Source organism: Diadema setosum, chromosome 19 (assembly GCF_964275005.1).
Source record: "Diadema setosum chromosome 19, eeDiaSeto1, whole genome shotgun sequence".
Lineage (NCBI taxonomy): Eukaryota > Metazoa > Echinodermata > Echinoidea > Diadematoida > Diadematidae > Diadema > Diadema setosum.
Window position 1 is genome coordinate 32,148,579 of NC_092703.1, and position 19,651 is coordinate 32,168,229.

General features: G+C 38.1%; 1 protein-coding gene across 1 annotated transcript in view; it reads right to left on the reverse strand.

Annotated features, from left to right (window-relative positions):
- Nucleotides 1–19,651, reverse strand: part of LOC140242430 (activating signal cointegrator 1 complex subunit 3-like) — a 51,290-nt gene that overhangs the window by 8,969 nt on the left and 22,670 nt on the right. Inside the window, exons 11-20 of the mRNA XM_072322167.1 lie at nucleotides 16,111–16,362; nucleotides 11,405–11,590; nucleotides 10,318–10,549; nucleotides 9,291–9,574; nucleotides 7,285–7,453; nucleotides 6,460–6,545; nucleotides 3,925–4,056; nucleotides 3,354–3,439; nucleotides 2,993–3,150; nucleotides 2,027–2,172 (exon numbers count right to left, since the gene is read on the reverse strand). Coding sequence (XP_072178268.1) covers nucleotides 2,027–2,172; nucleotides 2,993–3,150; nucleotides 3,354–3,439; nucleotides 3,925–4,056; nucleotides 6,460–6,545; nucleotides 7,285–7,453; nucleotides 9,291–9,574; nucleotides 10,318–10,549; nucleotides 11,405–11,590; nucleotides 16,111–16,362 — 1,731 coding nt within the window. The remainder of the gene's footprint in view (nucleotides 1–2,026; nucleotides 2,173–2,992; nucleotides 3,151–3,353; nucleotides 3,440–3,924; nucleotides 4,057–6,459; nucleotides 6,546–7,284; nucleotides 7,454–9,290; nucleotides 9,575–10,317; nucleotides 10,550–11,404; nucleotides 11,591–16,110; nucleotides 16,363–19,651) is intronic.

The window sequence follows — 19,651 nt, forward strand, 5'->3', positions numbered from 1 at the left end:
AGCATAAATTTTGTTTTTTGAATGTTTAGTGACAATTTATTTGCGTATATCCATTGTATGACCTTTTTCAATTCTTCATTTACTGTTCTTGTTAAGATATTTGGGTCAGGGTGGGAAAAGAAAAGGTTAGAGTCATCCGCGAATAATATGAGTGATAGTTTCTCCGAGGATCTATGAAAATCATTGATATAAATAATGAATAACAGTGGGCCTAGTAAACTCCCTTGTGGAACACCACATGCAATTGTTTTATTTTGAGAGTCAAAGCCGTTGACATGTACAAATTGGGATCTTTCTGATAGGTAACTCGTGAACCACTCCAATGCCTTTCCACGTATGCCATAATGGGATAATTTGGCGAGAAGTATTCCATGGTTAATCGTGTCAAAGGCCTTGGAGAAGTCCAAGAAGATACCTATTGTGTGTGAAAATGTTTCGAGTGCGTGTGTGACTTTGTCGATGAGGGCGAGTAGTGCGTGTGTTGTGCTGTGATTTTCCCTAAATCCAAATTGAAAGTTTGAAAATATGTCGCAGGTTTTAAGAAAACGTGCTGTCCTGATATAAACTATTCGTACCATGATACTGCATGATGTATAACGAGTGACCACATCACGTTATTATACTATAGCCCATAATCCCTTCCGTCCGCGCCCCCCATAATGATAATGATAATGATAAAATTAATGAAATATATTCCCCGTAGTGGCAGGCCTACAATGTACCTTTGAATTGTAAAGAGGTGTTATATGATATAATCATTAACGCAAACTTTTTTTTTAACAAATAAATTGTATTCACTTAAAGGGACTGTACAGTACTGGTTGAGGTGGGGACTCATGTTTTGAACATTCCTAAGTGAGATAATGAGAAACCTCATATGAAATATGAAAGAGCATACAATTTTAAGAAGGATTCAACGTTTATTTGATGAAAATTGGTTTTCAAATGGCTGAGATACACAAAAAAGTGATAATAATAAAACGCGACAGACCACACTTTTATTAGGATCTCTTTGTTTCACCTTGTTTTTGGATATCTCAGCCATTTCAAAACCGATTTTCATCAAATAAACTTTTGATACCCCTTAGAATTGCATGCTCTTTGACATTTCATAGAGTGGTTTCTGAATATCTCGCAAAATGTTAAAAGGTAAATCCTCACCTCGACCAGAACTGTACACACCCTTTAAACATCAGGTTCAAAATAAATGTCACATACAATAAACAATGACAAATAATACAAAATTGACAGGCAGCTACAAAACGTCTAAATAATATGAATACGATTCCAATTGATATTAGATACAAAACCTTTAGGTTTTCAGACTTATATTCGTCTGTTTTCTTCGCTTGCTTTAAAAATTGACAACGTTGGCTAAAATGTAATAATTTGTTTTTATTTCTTATAGAAAATGTAAAATATTTTGCATACAGATAAACCACGTTGTAACACTTTGGGGTTTTCTGTAGAACCAAGTATAAAAGCACTTCTAGTAATTTGAGTTTGATTCTGTAACATAATTTCCTGTATTTGAGCAATAAACCTTCGAGTAACATCGCATTCCCAAAACAAATGTTCAATTGTTTCTGTGCATATATGGAGCTGGAACAAAATTTACAGAGGTGTGTCTCAGATAGTCCCATTGCAAAAAGTAATTTATTAACACCAATATTATATACTGACATAGCGAAGTTTGATTCAGGGTTGATAGATAAGAAACATTATCATATTTTAACCCAGTCTAAGTTTAGGTTATATTTCTTCCCATTTCGTATTTCTCTTTGCATTCTTTACTTTGATTGTAAATGACACATCGACCGCTACGTATTATTTTTGTATCCCTATTTCTTTTTGTATATATCCAAGCTGGACATTCTGTATTATTATATTTTGTTATTTTCCATCGAGAAATACGAAAATAAAGTTAAATTGAAATTGAAAAATTCTTTTCAGATTTAGGTGGTGGAAATATTCTATCACATAATTTTCGCTGTATAGGGACCTACATATATCAACACAAACTTACATCGTCCACCTCTAGCCACCGGGCAACATCTTTGGCGTTAGCCATTGTAGCCGACAGACCAACCAGACGCACGACACGCCCCGTGTGCTTGGACATCCGCTTGGCTCGTGCAACGATAGCCTCCAGTATGGGACCGCACTCATCACCTGCGACATGAATGAATGCATGGAAATAAACTCGTATGAGTCGTATATCCGCGGTAATTCTGAATACGGTGTATGTATACATCACAATCAATGAGCGAGGCTTTAGACGACATGATTCTATAATTTCATATCTGATGTATTAACCAATGGACCCCATGCTCTTATCATTGATTAGGAATTTTCTCGAAGACTAATTGTACAAATTTATGAAGGAATACCATAAAAGATATAATTATTGCAAGCAAAGTCATAAATATATAATAAATAAATACAATTTGACGGACCATGCATCATACATGTCATATCTCTTCTACATATCGTTCTACTGTATTGGATCACATAACCATGTACTCGTTAGTGTTATCACTGCTTTATCCTTTCGTATTTTTTAAAAAGTACGGAAAATATCAACTCGTAAATCCTGAATGCACAATTCCACATCTTTTTGTTTTATTTGGTATTAATCTTTACATTGCCATTTTGAGCCATCTAGAAATACCTGAAAAAAAGTATGACATCATCATTTTAAGAAAAAGTAAAAAACTACTCCAGTAACTGACTAGAAAAAGCAGTATATAATTTTCTGGAAAATTTCTATGCCCTATTAGGAATTGAAGAACATCAGGTAGGTTTATCAAATGAGAACCATTCTACTTCACCACTACTTAACAGTTTAGAGAAATTATGTGGTCCTAGCGATAGATACGCTTTCCTGAAAACGGGCAAGAATATGATACCGACCCCTATTAACAGCTAGCGCACGGTATCAACCAAAGGCATGTAATGTGTTACCATGGTTACGAAAGATGAAGCGTCATACCGAGGAACTGAAGACCATCGAGGATGATGAGTGAGACATCCTTGACAGTCTCCCACGTGCGGCTTACTGCTTCCCAGTTCGCCGCTGTCGTCACTATGACGTCAGCGATCTGGGTGGAGCTTGCGTCTGAGGTGACGTCACCATGCAACATGCGTACTCTGATGAGGAAAAACGCGATTAAACAAAGTCAAGTCCAGTATTTCATTTCATTTTTATTTCATTTCCAATAAAAATGCTATCGCAAATAAACATTTTAATACATAGAAGAATACAACGTTTGGACGTTGATCCATTACTATGCAATACAGGGGGTTGAAAGAGACAAGATGTTACATCTATAATATCAAAGTTTCATAGTTACCTTTTGTTGAGTTTTTTGTCAAATCGAGACTTCCAGTCGGTGAACCGTCTGACAGCCATCGCCACCAGAGGAGCGATGTAAACCACCTGCATGTCAATGTGTAATAAAACAGTAAGCAGAGACATAAAACGTGACAATTCGGAAGAACTTCCATTAAATCTTATTTTGTTCCAAAACGCAGACTGGTGAGGGTACGAAGTGTAGCGGCGTGGTTGTTGTTGTTGTTGTTGTTGTTGTCTTGTTTTGTTTTTGTTTTCGTTTTTGTTTTTTGTTTATTTGTTTGTTGTTGTGGTTTTTTTTTGGGGGGGGGCTTTTTTGTTTTTGGAAATATCTAGTGCCGTTAATATTGCTACTTTTAAAGGTACAACTTCGGAAATACATAGACAAAAGAAAAAGAAATATTAATATCGTCAGTTGTTATACACCACCTCATGAGGTGTGATAATGAGAACAGAGAGAAAGTTTAAAACATGAAAATAGGGATAAATACAGGACAAGTGTAAGGGATACCACTTGTGTGTAGAGTAACGAGTTGCGTTTCTGGTGTTGATAGCAGAATCACTTGTCTTACCTTGGACTCTGGATCTCTCCCGAACACTCTGAGCATGGCGAGTTTAGTAGCCACAGTTCTGCCGGAGTAACTCGGGGCGCCAAGCAGCACGTTACTGTCGCTTTTCGTGTAGACTTGGCCGAGGAAGGTGTTCTATACAGCAACAAGAATTGTCGACGCACAAAACAAGAAGCTTCTTTCAACACATACAGCCATAGTAAATAAACATCTACACACCAAAAAACAAAAAACAAAAACAAAAACAAAAAAAAAAACACCCCACATTACAATGTGTTGCAGAGGATAAGACTGGCGACTCTTAAACTTGTTTACCCCCCCCCCCCATGCTTGTTTCAGATTCCTAGAAATACCCTAAGGGTGGATATTGATTGGGATTAAATTAGGTGTATGAATAAGTATTTTGCTAATATAGGACACATTGTTGGATGAGACTTTGGGTTTGCCATCAGGCTCTCCGAATTCATCACTAGCAATTCCCCATGCACTCTACTTCGTTTCCTTCTCTTCCTCCTTCCCTCTACCTCTCTCTCACTTTCTACCCAGAGCTGGACGGCAGGCACCAAGTGAATTATAATGGCTATACATTTTACTTTTTGTTTCTTACTTATCATAACCTTGTGATAGTTTTAATGCAACAACAGATTATAGCGTATATACCTAAAGTACCCTTTATATGGAAATCATGCTCTATTCCGGAAACCAAAGATAGCACGGTCACAGTATAGTTACACATTTGGTATAGTTTTTTTTTTAAGGCATACCCCGCTTTTCTTATTTCTTGCCATTAAATCACCTGGTCTTATCTTCTATCCGTTCTCCGTTTCTTTTCCACAAACACTGTTCACTCGGGGCCTACAGCCAAACAAGCTTGCTTTCATGTATAGGTCCCATCATACTTTTCTTTGTTCAACCCCATTTCGATTTTGACCAGTTATCATTACAACTGCTCCGTTATCACCATGTATATTGTTTGTTTTCTGCACATTGTTAACAAGGTAAAAGAACTTGTATTATTATTTCTGTTGTAACGTTAATAAATGAGAAGTATGAAAATAAAATGAATATACGAATATGCGAAGACGGGGGATTCAGGTTTTATTTTTCCTAGATATTTTGAAACCACTAAAGAGTATACAATTTTAGGAGGAATTCAAAGTTTGCTTGATGCAAATTTGTTTTGAAATGGCCAAGATATACAAAAACAAAATTAAAAGGTTGATCCCACCTTTCATTAGGACATCTTCTTTTCAGATATCTCGGCCACTTCACAACCAATTTTCATCAAATAAGTTTTGAATTACTTCTAGAGTTGTACGCTTTTTTATAATAGCATTCTGATTATCTCACAAAAAAGGTTAGAAACCAGAATCCCCATCTTAACCACAGCTATACCATTATTTTATAGATTTCCCTGGATGGTTGGAGGGACAGGTCCACTGATGAAGCTACTCTGAGTAAATAAGAACACACTGATATCTCTATCAATAAGCAGGAGTAGTAGCATTATTCATAGTCATTAACATAGACCTAATTGCTGATCTATTTCTGTTAGTTTTTTATTTTGCTATGGAAACAGTACAGGTAAACTAGCACTCATATAATGATAACGGCCAAACAACGCAGGCGGAATGATAAAGTTGAACTTGATAATGCTAAAAGTTTGGAAGGTTCATTACTCCGAACATTCTAATTTCATATCTTCGGAGGATCGTTAACCAGAAATTGCACGGGGCTCATGTGTCGATTGATTGATTGATTGATTGATTGATTGATTGATTGATTGATTGATTGATTGATTGATTGATTGATTGTTTGTTTGATTGATTGTTTGTTTGATTGAGTGTTTGATTGTTTGTTTGATTGATTGATTGATTGATTGATTGATCTATTGATTTTTGATTGATTGGTGTATTCTAACATCGTATATTTTTGCATCAAATGTTATATGTTGTATGTAATAATCATGAGAATCAAAGTGGGGAGCCTAAATCAAAAGCATAGATTCTATTACTTTGGCCCCCGATAATGTACTAGTATTACACCATACTGAGACAATTAGATACATTATAACAGACCAAACTGGTATGAATAACAAACAAATAACAAACGCTCCGCTTTATGGAAAAGTGATGGGAGGAGAGGTTACGAGATCGAGGGAATTTAAGATGAGACAATTTGAGATGAAAAGGGAAAGAAGAGATGAAGAGAGGAGAGGATGTCGAGTAGGAGGTTTTAGGTTTTCAAACACCGAATATCTTTGTAATAAATCATTCCAGGGCCCTGTTTTATGAAGAGTTAAAATTGATTACACCTGGATTATAAAGTGATTTCAACTGTAAGTCTATTGCAGCCTGTGTGGTAAGGAAATTTAAAATCGATTTTATCTCTTGATAAAACGGGGCCCTGAATTGTCTATTAAAGTTAAACGAATTTCATATTTCTTTTGTAGTCACTGAATACCATATGAGTTATCTAATGCAGTTATCCAAAATTTCTTGACCATGGAGCTCCATGGTCACTTATGGTTGAACCAACCTGTATGACGTTGAATTCCTTGAAGGGAAAGAGTATGTTCATCTCGTACTCTGTGAAAGGGTTCTCCACGACAGTCTCGACAGGTTCTGCACAAGTAAGTTAAAACACACACACACAACAACAACAACAGCAGCAGCAGCAACACACACACACACACACAAAAACCAGACAAAACAAGATACCAGAAAATAAAATTTGAACGCAAATACAAGTATACACAATATGTATGAATGTAAACATAATACATCATACAAACACATAGGTATATGCATACTATAGAGTTTTAAACTCATGATAGATAAACATTTTAGACAGAGTGCATATAGTCTGATACACTGTAGTGCCATGCACCTTCTTGCAAACATGACGGTGCATAGATAAATTTAAGTAATCCTATTTTTGCTATAATCCCAACTTGACATCAGAGCTAGGTATGATCAGAGAGCTGTTTGTTTAATTGCAGCATACATTTCATCAGCTGTCCTTTCACTTGTCTGCCTTTTATCAAGCATTTGTAAAGTCTTTTCATGAAATTATTTGAAAAATAGGAAAATGTGATGTCTTTGAAATCAGCCAAATAATTATCTTTATCGGTAAAAGTGGATATTTTCGCGCGACTAATTGTTCGCGCTCGGCGGGGTACGAGGAGTTTCGCGTGTTTTCAATTCCGCGGAATCAAGACATCAACTATTGGTAGATATGGCAAGCAAAAATATTCGCGTGCTTTTATTTCTGGTTTCTGGTTGCGTGAAATGCGCGAAAATTTCAACACTGCGAAAATGTCCACTTTTACAGTATCTAGTATTCTGTATGAGAGTGTACTACCGGAGTAGAATTCGTCCAGGGAAGGCATCGCAAAGTCTTTCAGCTCAATGGACACCTCAGCTGCTACTCCCAGCCAATCCTCGGATACAGCACGCACGGTGTACATGACATCTTGGTTGCCTGGGCGACGAAGAGTGAACATCACCTCCTGGGTCTCATTAGCTTCAACCTTGAAGAAATATAAGACATATTATTATCACCTTTAATTCTAATGATAAGTATATGTGGGGGCGCTGTGGCATAGTGGATAAGATTCCCGACTCCCAATCGGCGGACCGGAGTTCGATTCCCGCCAAGTGCTTACGTCCTATAATAGGACAAGATGTTTTTACCCAACATGTGTATAAATGGGTACCTGGCAATGCTAGGGTAATAATAATGGCAGGACCCTCTGGTTGAGCAGTGGGAACACTGAAGAGGCTACCCTGGATAAAGAATACCTTATTATTATTATTATTATCATTATTATTATCATTATTATTATATAGTATCATTCTTCTTCTTATCATTATTATCATTATCATTATTATTATTATCATTATTATTATTATTATTATTATTATTATTATTATTATTATTATTAGCCTTCAGCATTCTAAAGTGCTTCTCTTGACAGAGAGGTATGAGGATTTTTTCCTGTATTTTGCTCTTAAAGCTCATTTTTTCGTACTCTCCTTTCAAATCGTTTTTTTTTTCCTGTAAGAAACCCGCTGAATAAAATATTTCATACAAAGTACGCGGATATGTTTCACATATTGACTTTCGATTCAACTCTTCAATTCAACTTTATTTTCATTTCCATTAAATACTAGTAAACAAGGAAAATCATATACAAAGCATTAGCAGAACGTATTTGTAATGATTTCAAAAATGTTAATAAACAAAATACATATAAACATGAGTAAGAACATAATCATGATAATTGCATTTTGAAGGTATGTACATATGTATTGTACAAGGATGGGAATGGGAATGAATGGTCCCACTAAAAAGCAAAGCTTGTACGATACGGGAAGTGAACGAATAATGACTTCATGAAACTACAAACAGATATTATGAAACAAAATTAAAAAAAACCCAATGTCAACTGACATGAAATCAATATTGAGAATTTGGTATTACACTACAAACAGTACTGTTCCATTTTATGACATTCCATTTAGTCTTTTCGTCAATAACCTCAAATAAAGCAACTTGTTCATTAACTTTTCATTCGTGTTTACCCATGACAGTTTAACAGTAAGAAAACAAATTTGTATTGAAAAAAAAACACCCAACTCTATTGATATCTTGTTTTTCAGCTGAGATTTGATGAAATGGACAGATATGAAAAGGGCCAAAAGTCTATCAATACACTGAAATAAGCACGGCAACCGTCAAGAACATCTTCTATCTGATTCGGTGCAATTAGATATTTTTGTGACGGTGACTTCAATACACTGTATGGATTGATGGCATGGTGTCTCCAAGACAGTGATTGTCTTTGCGTCTAAGGACGATTATTTTGTCTGTTTGATATGGTAACAGGGCCCAACAAAAAACAGACAGACTACTGACTAGATGGAATAAAAATTGGCTTGAGAACAGAACGGCAGAAGTTGTTCAACCCTATTTTCATTTCGACCAGTTATCATTACATTTGCTGTTTTATTATCATGTCTATTGTTTTGTTTTTGCACATTGTTGACAGGGAAAAGAACTTGTTCTATTATTTCTGATGTAATATTCATAAATGAGAAGTATGAAAATAAATGATCTGAATTGGAAAAGTCATCACAGATTGATTATGGAGTACAGTCAAACATGTCATAGTGACCACCTGTCCACAGCGGCCACCTGCTGTATAGACAGCCACTTTTTCCTTCTTCCTTGGTAGGCCGCTATCATAGACAGGTTTTACTGTATATGTATTGGCGCTGAGCTCACCAAGACATAATGTTACACTTGCAATGTGTGACACAGTGGTATGAAAGTACATCCCCGACCAGTGAATATACAGGGTTTACCTGTCTCTTATTGACATTGAAGTATTCGTAGTGGTGAAGTTTATCCATAGCGCGATCTTCCACCCAAATCCACCATCGTTCCGAGCCGTACACGTGACTACATTTCCCCCAAGTGAAATCTGGCGTCACCTTCAGGCAAATCCGTAGCACAGATTGATCCAACGGCTGGAGGGAGACGCTAAGGTTAACGAGTGGTAGTTGGCGCGCTACCTCTTTGACGCGAAGACCAAATTGGATCTTGTCTTGCACACTCTTGTCCTTAGTGTGTTCGTACACCAAGTTACCTGATGCATATGAAACGAGGATAAAACGCATAAAAAAGTGTGGGAAAACAGTCTGATATCATATAAACTAATCTCCAGTGTATATTTTACAAACGATCTATATATTCTGGCACTTCACTAGCGCGTAATTGTGTGTGTATCTGTGTGGGTATGTGTGTTTGCGCCTAGTGCGTTTTGTGCTGATAGTGATGTAATAGTAATAAAACGTGCATTCGTACAATAAGCATTTAATGCAATCTTCCGAAAAAGACTCTGATCGCTTGCGTACTGTAATAGAATCAATGACAAAATAGAAAAAAAAAAACAATGATATGCGGAGATACGTGTTCAGCATATTCTTCTCAAGCATAATGATAGAACATAAATAATACACACTCTGCATAGTGTTCCCATTTGAGGTGAAATATGTTTTGGTGAGACTATGTTAGACTACAATATCTCCCTTTGAGGAATATCTCATTTCAATATTGCCATGGAAACTATTATTATGTTTTTTGTTGTTTTTTGTGTCAAGTTGTGTTTGTAATGTAATGTATTTTGTAAGGCAGCTCACCACAAGCTCTGCTTTTTTGAGGTTCTGCCTTCCTGTACAATAATTTCATGCATGTGATTTCCCACATGAAAAAGACGGAAAATAAATGTTTCACAAACTTGAACTTGAACTTGAACTTGAGAACTATATCAATGACAAATGATTATATCACTGCATCGTTGACGGCTGAATGTCAAGGCAAACCACGAACCTATTGCCAGGTCACTCATCTCCCTCAACTCTTCGGCGCCAAGGGACTGTTCCGATGGAGCAGAGGCAACGACTAGGGTGCACTCCCAGGACTCAAGTTGTGTAAGAGGGTTCTCCTTGGGCCATATTTTCTGATCCGCGGCCTTTGCATACTTCAGAACTTCATCAGCCATGTGCGGACGTCCTGCATTCACGGCCAACTCAAAGAGCGCCCGCATGAGGCGAACTGCATTCTACGGTAGGGATGGAGTTGGGTACCCCATGTATTAACTTCAAGCGAGTTGAGAAGTAGTACATTAAACACACACACACACACACACACACACACACACACACACACACACACACACACAAAGTCTATCGCTTCACAACAATGCACACATCCTAATTCATAGTCTTGGTTCCTCTTATACCCTCAGATATACGGTAGACTCTCGCTTTCGGCATATCATTTTTTTCTCTTTTTTTTTTTTTACTAAGTGCAGGAGATTCAATGAATGAGGTCAATTATGTTAATGTCTTGGCAACATATTGTGTTCCAAATTGCACAATGCTGCGACAGAGTTATAGGGATAGACCTGAAGATGGGTTATAAAAGGAACACACACTCGATCATAGCGAACTGTAGTTATAATGGCATTGCCACAAGCTGTAAATATTCATGACCAATTTGAAAGAGCCTGTTATTGCAGCAGAATATGAGGAAAACAATAAGAATCGCAAGATATGCATCGGCATAAACACCTTGATCAATATCCGTATAGATTGAGATTGCCGAAAAAAAAAACAGTTTTTCTCTCTATCACTTTGGTCAGAATTCACGAAGGTAGTGCCATCTTTGTCCATGGTTCAAACATGTACAAGGACCGTAGTTTTGTATGGGGCGCCGGTTATCGCATGGCCTATAGTTACGAAATCAGTCATTTCATCTACGAAATGACAATTTCGTTAACGAAAAGACCATGGGACACTTGGCGCCCCATGCGTTTGTCCATGGCTTTCACCAGTACCATGGACAAAGATTGTACCACCTTCACGAATTCGGGCCTATCATATAAGTACAGCTACCCACGCATAAGCACCCTTACCTGTGCGATGTTGTTCAAACTGGAGACCAGCGAAGAGTTTTTTGGTTTCACCTGCGAGATGTAAGTCTGCAAAAGGATATTGACCTTTGCGGGTCCTTTGCTGATGGGCAGTGGTGAGTTGGGTACGTTGATCTTGCAATATCGTTCCTTGAGAGTTCCTAACTCTTTCTGCTCCTCCTTACGAACCTGTCGCATAAAGCCAGTAAGTAATGGGCTGTAAAGTTCTGTTTCAATTTCATGTGCATGATTTTTAGTCAACCATGGTTTTCCATCAAGAATAATTCGAAAATTTGGAGGGTTTGCTAAAATAAATAGGGGATGTGGGTGGATTGCCTGACCTTACAACACTCGTGAAAAATTGCATGTAAACCTAAATCCAACACATGTCATGATATGACAAGTGTTGTATTTGTCACGTAATAATTTGTCTTAATTTATCAATGTTCATCCTGTCAAAGATCATGTAAGGAAATGATGTTATTGTAATGGCTAGAAAAGCAGTGCAGCTTTAAAAAACAAAAGCCTGCAGCAACATGACCAAATATGGAGATTTTGCGATGCATAATGAAAGTAAAAGACAGTGATTTGGAATTAAATGTTTGTAGGAAGAGAAGACCCTATAAATGTGATGTCAAAATACAAGAAAAGGGTATCCCTGGTAGTATGCTTCATACTGTCTGGAATGTTGACGTCATTCACGACGTCAAACACAAGTTTCTAGCTAGGTCAAAACAGGACCATTTCATAGAATTTTGGTTTCCGTGGACAGGAAGTGATGACAGGAAGTGATGACCAATGCAAAATGAGATACTCGGGAAAGTTTTGACAGGCAGAAAACGCCAACCAATAAGAAAAGGGGGCAGGACTTCTTTAAAAACTTTCCCGGAAGTCATCTCACTTAAATTGTTTTACATGGAGACCTATGGTCCAACAAATGTATGAATATACAATGTTTAGGCACAAAATTCAGATGCCATATAATTTGTGGAACACTCAGGACCAGGCTACGGTACTTCGAGATTGCGAAGTTAGAGAGTAGCAGAGTGTTATTAATTTTGGAATCAGTGTGATTCAGGGATTGTTGCATTTCGGCTTTGACAGCCTGACCGTCCAGCAGAGAATCTGGGAGGATTCGAGTTTAAACACCAACAACTGTTGTAAGTACACTATCATTTAATTGAAATTGTTTGTGCCTTGTAAATTTCTATGTAATTCCCGATATGGCATTGTATGTGTGATGTTTGTATGTCAACCCGAATTCTAATTGCATTGTGAAGGAAATAGAGACCTAGAACAACGCTTAGATTTTAATGGGCTGATTAATCACCCCTACTCAACATTGAAAGATAATTATGCATTGTGAAACATTATTATGGAAATTATGTGTGGCTAATCAGTGGTAATATCATGGAATATAAATGTGTTTTGTTCAAGTTATATGAATAGAATCAGGAATAACCAAAGACCACAAATTATAAGGGAGGTATCGTGTTATTAAATTAACAGGGTGTTTAGGGTTCCAGCAAGGACCGAGTTTAGGGTTCCAGAGAGGACCACAGTTCAGGGTTCCGACAAGGACCGAAGTTGGAAAGCCAACGACCAGATAGGGGAGACGACCCGCTACTTCAGGCAGGGCATCATCGACAGCCTATTAGAGCAACCAAGCACGGGAGCTTCTAGAGTTAACAACTGAGCAGAGCAATCAAGCTCAAGATCAAGTGGAATGGGATATCTGTACTCAAGTTTGTACTATGTTATTGTTGTAAACGACCACAATTTTGAGACCAGTATAATAGATCTCATTGATTGATATATTGTAAGAATACTGTGTGATTGGCTACTTATTTCGAGGCACAGGAGTTGCACAAGTCAAAAGAGTTGATTGGATAAATAGTCCGCTAACAATCTGCTGCATTTTGAGAAAGTCAACCTTTGACTATATAGAAAAGATCCCAGTCGCATGGAGGACTTTATTTCCCCACATTCAGAGGAAAGTCCCCCTTGACAACAACCATGTGACACACTTGCCGATGATGTCATGAGATCATCACCAGAAAAAGGGGACAGAAACACTCCTCGACGGTCAATTCATGTAAATTGATGGATCGACCCATGGTTTCATAAAAGCAGATTTGTGTCTTAATTTGTTCTTAATTATTGTTGATATGTTAAGCTTTTAATTAATTGACAGTGTCAAGGCAAGCATGAGATTTTCCCAATTGCTTCAATTGACGATGCCACAACGCACCTAAGTTCCGAATGTATAACTGAGGCATGCATGATATTAATGTCACCTACGTGTATATCTTATTACATGACTTTAGTAGAGGGAACGATCCAAACTGAGAAAGGGCATAGAAATCTATTGATATTTGTCAGTCTCACTAGGCCTGATTGGGAGAGTGACCTTAAATTTAAGCTATACCCAACATGCCCAAAGGAAACAAAATGGAAAGTATTGGGCTGCCGCTGTAATGGCTGCAATGAATAATCTAATGAGGAAAGATGTAATTGGAGTGTTATTTTTCTTTTTTTTTAATGCAACTGGTCTCATCATCACCGGTCTTGCTCATGTATTACATCCACGGAAAAGGAGAATACAGATATTAGGCAAATCTCACTTTGATTCCCTATCGAAATCAAATGGTAGAGGATAGGCACTCTAATCTCTTTCTAGGTGCTGAACTTTTTTAAATTGAGGCGTTAATTAAATGAGATATTTTCTGAAGGCTGTCATAAGGATTAAAGTTCAAAGTTCAAAGTTCAAATTTATTTCATATTTCCATTTCTCAATGATGACATTAAAAAATTATTGACAACAAAACAAGAATACAAAATATATACAATCATGTCTTTTGATCGTAGAAGAAAAGAAACAGAAAATATACTTGACACAAATGTACAAGGTCATATTGTGTGAAAATGTCACTAGTAAGTATAAGAAATATGATGGGGCCTACATAAAAGCTTTAAAGCTTGTAAAACTATAGGTTCCCGAGTTCATAGGCATATAATTTTACACGGAGAACGGATATGTTTGTCTTGACCAACTAAAATTACACAAGTTCAAAAAATCGATGAGTAATAAACTAATGAACCACTTAGATATCGCACAAACCAGACTGCATACAAATCTCGCAGTGTTTGAATAACAAAAATGCTATATTATTAAAAGATGTATCGGTACCATGAAATAACTTGAATGACTTGGTGCTGCGGACAAGGACAAAAGACTGGGAGCATAAAAGGGTTGCTAAAAAACTTGGTAGTGTGTATCCACTAAGTAATAACTGTTTTAATTTGCGTTTGAAGGTGAATAAAGATAAGGAAGAAGTGATATCTAGAGGGAGATCATTCCAATATCTGGGTCCAGTAAATATAATTGTTTTCTTTGCAAAAATAGTGCGAGTACGGGGAAGGTGATAGGCGTCACTCTGGCGAGTGGGATAGCAGTGGATAGAACGATTCCTTTTGAACATGTGGATAAAAACAGATGGTAATTCATTAGTTGTTAGTTTATACATGAAAATTCCGAGATTGTAATAAAATAGGTCTTGAATTTTCAGAATTCTGTTTTGATGGAAAAAAACAATTTGTATGGGCAAAATATCCGGCGTGGTTTATGATTCTTATTGCACGCTTTTGAATACGGAGAAGGGAATCTAGTAATGAGTGAATTGCATTTCCCCACGCCAAAATTCCATAATTAAAGTGTGGAGATATTAAACAAGAATATATACTCTGCAAAATATGAACAGGAAAGAAATGTTTGAGCTTATTCAAGATTCCAATATTTCTAGACAAAATTTTACTTACAAAATTAATATGAGTTTTCCAGGATAATTCTTGGTCAATCCAAAGCCCTAAAAACTTTGTATTATTAACCTGTTTTAAACATAAATCATTTATTTTGATATCATATGGAACAACATTTAAGGAATTACTGAATACCATATAATGAGTTTTTTCTATGTTCAAAGATAATTTGTTCGCATAAATCCAGGATTGCACAGACCTGAGCTCAGTTACATCACAATACTTTTGACATCACAATACTTTTGACAATGGTTTGCTATACGTGGCAAAGTCAATCAAAGTGTTTCTCAAGGAGGAGGCAAGAAACGCATAACAAAATGACACAAATCAGACCGTTTTGGAACCACGTCACCCCACGCCTTCACTGCAGAAACATCGGTGTTAGATTTAACACCATAGGTGTTAAATATGACACCGAGCAAGTGTCAATAGAGGATCACACCCATAGGTGCAGAAAGTACGTTGTGATGGTGTTGAAAAGTGTTCACCTGGCACTTCGTGGTGTTAATTTGACACTATAGCTGTTGACATTTTTGGCACTGCGCATGATGTTGATTCGATACTGCTGGTGTTTATGTTTAAGGTATAACACCCTCCCAGTGTAAATAGGAGACCATACCAACTTGCATTTAATAAAGTGGTGTAAATATGTTCATATCTATTTTTCAAAAATCAAGTAGGCCTACTTTATCGGAAAATTCTTGAAAGTCTTGTTGAAGTTCAAAATCAACAAGAAGAACAGTAACTATACGAAACTATTAAAAAACATTAATATATTGAAATGACACCCGGAGGTTTTAATCTAACACCATAAATTAGCACCGACAATTTAACACCAACTCGGTACATTTCATAAATCTAACACTGGACCTTTTGCGGTGTAGTCTCACCTTGACGTATTTGAACACGTGAGCCCTACTGATCACGTCGAATATGTCTTCCTCGTCGCGAAATTTCGGGATCCTACCGTTGAACAGTCGAATGGTTCGCCAGGAGACGTAGAAATGACTTGCGATACGCCCAATCTCCGTGTACTCCAATGATCCCTTAACCTCGCCGGCTCTCGCCATCCTGGACTCCAGTAACTGTGTCGCTGAGCTGGCCACCTCACCTTCGAGGACAACATCCAAACTTCGATCATCCTTTGAGTAAAACAAAAAAAAAATGAAGCCTCTGAAATCAAGCTACATTCATTCTACACATGGGCGTAAATCCCGGGGGGGATGGGGGGGATATATCCCCCCCAGAAATGGAGGAGGGGGGGATGGCCTGTACAATCATCCCCCCCTGAAATTTGAGAAAAAATGGAGGAAGCAGAAATGTGATTGTATCAATTTTGGCATATTGCATGACGTTCGTACGCCCGCCTTCAGACAGGTAACAGAGCTGAACAGTATTCTTTATCTTGTAGGATCGTAAATAATTTTCTCAAGCGCTCGCTCGCGATGAAAGTAACATCAACATAAGGTATGGTCCAGACGTTGACAACGTCAAATACAGTATAGGCTTACGTGTAAACATGCTATGACGCGAGCAAGCAACTCGGGACCATCTCCAAATTATGTACGAAAACAAACAAACAATAACAAAAACTATTCCGCCATAATTGAACCCCCTCCCCTCCATTTCCTGATTCATTCCTGAAACAATGATGACTCTGATACATCTATGGGCATACCCAGGGATGATCAGGGGCGTCGAATCTATCTCGGGGGGCAAAAGGGCATTTGCCCCGCCCCTACGGAAATGTTGGGAGCAGACAAATCATTTGTCCCCCAAGCAATTCCCGAGATGAGGACAAATCTCGAACTTTCTTCATGGAAAATTGTCCAACTACCGCCAGAACTATGCACCGGATCGTTGAATTGCAATGAGAAATATGCAAAAGCTCCGCTACCGGGTTCCTTTCGATAGACTTTGCACACTTTTGAGATTGACGTTATATTTCATTAAATTTTATCAAAGAGTGTGCAGCAGATCTTTCACTTAAAACTCCCTCATATGCAGAGGCGTCGATGGAGGGGGAGGGGGATGGTTCCCCCATAAAAGTACTGGGGACAAACATATCATTTTGCTCCTCCTCGTAACTCCCGAGATGTGGAAATGTTTTTACTTTTTTGATAGAAAATTATTTACATGTTTCACCCAAAGATGGCTGAATTTCAATTCTGAAAACAGGGGCACGTGCCCCCCCCCCCCCATCCGCTGGTTAAAAAAAAAAAAAAAAAAAAAAAAAAAAAAAAAAAAAAAAAAAAAACTTACGAAAATGGTAATTCAAGGGTTAGTAAACTGCTTTTGAAATCGACATGAAAGGATGATCATGAAAATAAAGATAAACTTTCTTTTTCTAAAATCTCTTTTAACCATAATAAATCCCGGGGGATGGGGGAATGAATCCCCCCCCCCCCTGAAATGGGAGAGGGGAGATGGCCTGTACAATCATCCCCCCTGAAATTTGAGGAAAAAATGGAGGAAGCAGAAATGTGATTGTATCAATTTTGGCATATTGCATGACGTTCGTACTCCAGCCTTCAGATAGGTAACAGAGCTGAACGGTATTCTATCTTGTATAAAGGATAATGTATACTTTCTCAAGCGCTCGCTCGCTTCGCTCGCTCGCGAAGAAAGTAATGTCTACATAAGGTATGGTCTAGACGTTGACAACGTTAAATAGTGTAGGCCTACATGTAAACGTGCTATGACGTGAGCAACTCGGGACCATCTACACATTATGTACGAAAACAAACAAACGATAACAAAAACTATATCGCCATAATTGATACCCCCTCCATTTCCTGAATCTTTCCTGAAACAATGATGACTCTGATGACTCAGTCAGGATACATCTATGGGCATACCCAGGGATGGAATCTATGGGGGGGGGGGGGGCGAGCAAAGGGGCATTTGCCCCGCCCCTACGGTAGTGTTGGGGCCGACAAATCATTAATATTGTCTTACAACCAATTCCCGAGATGAGGACAAATCTCGAACTGTCTTTATGGAAAATTGTCCAAATACCGCCAGAACTATGCACAAAGTCGTTGAATTGCAATCATAAACATGCAAAAGCTCCCCTACTGGATCCCTTTGTACACTTTTGAGATTGACGACTTCCCTAATATATTATTATCCAGTGGCGTAACTACGGGAGGGGGCAGGGAGGGGGGGGGGGGAGCACGGGGGAGCACGTGCCCCCACCCTCCCCCATCCACCGGTAAAAAAAAATACCTAAATGGTAATTCAAGAGTTAGTAAATTGTTTTTGAAATCGACATGAAAAGGTGATCAAGAAATAAGATATTTTTCTAAGATTTCTTTTAACCATAATTAAAGAGGTATATAGTGTGAAACATTGTTCAAAAAGCCCGGAGCCGACAAATAATGATTGTGATTCAGCCTGATTCCTGGTTGGCATTCGGAATACAAGCAGGATGTGCGCAGTGTCAGAAGAGTCGCTGCAATGTTGCGCAAAGTCTCGATGTAGAATGTACACCTTTGTACCTTACGCTTCATTATAATATTATTATCAAAGCTAGATCATTGATTTTGCGGTGTTGCTTCACATACTAGTCTATATCAAAATGCCTTGCATTGCCAATAATAAGACTTGACTTGGGCTATTTCCTAACTTTTTGATGTATATAAAACACACACACAAACAAACTCAAACAATTAGGGGATGTTCTATAAAGTGCAGATTTTGGACATCCTTCCCCAGCTTCGCCGCTTGGTCACTTTGCGACGCCTCCTCGCTGGTCATATACTCAGTACCTCGCCCAATTATGAACATAAACCGACACCCTTGACTACCAGTGGCGGATCCAGGGGGCGCACCGGGCGCCCCCCCCCCCCTTAATTTCCAAAGCAAAAAAAAAAAATATAGCTACAAACGGCAGTTTTTGGACTGTAAAATGTCAAAATTTTCAAACTCGCTTGCTCCGCTCGCTCGCATTTAATCGTTATGCCATTCTCCTGATGTTGCTGCCAGTAATTGCCAGCAGTTGCGCCCGGTGCTTCCCCCTCTTAATTTCTAAAGTGAAAACATATAGCTATATACAAACGGCAGTTTTGGGCCTGTAAAATGTCAAATTTTCAAGCTCGCTCGCTTCGCTCGCTCGCATTTGATTTTAATCGTTATGCCATTCTCCTGATGTTGCTGCCAGTAATTGTCAGAAGTTAGGCCCGGTGCGTCCCCCCCCCCCCCCTTAATTTCCAAAGCGAAAAATATATAGCTACAAACGGCAGTTTGGGGACTGTAAAATGTCAAAATTTTCAAGCTCGCGCGCTTCGCTCGCTCGCATCTCATCGTTATGCTATTCTCCTGATGCTGCTGCCAGTAATTGTCAGCAGTTGCGCCCGGTGCGCCCCCCTTAATTTCTAAAGCGAAAAAATATAGCTACAAATGTACAAACAGCAGTATGGGGACTGTAAA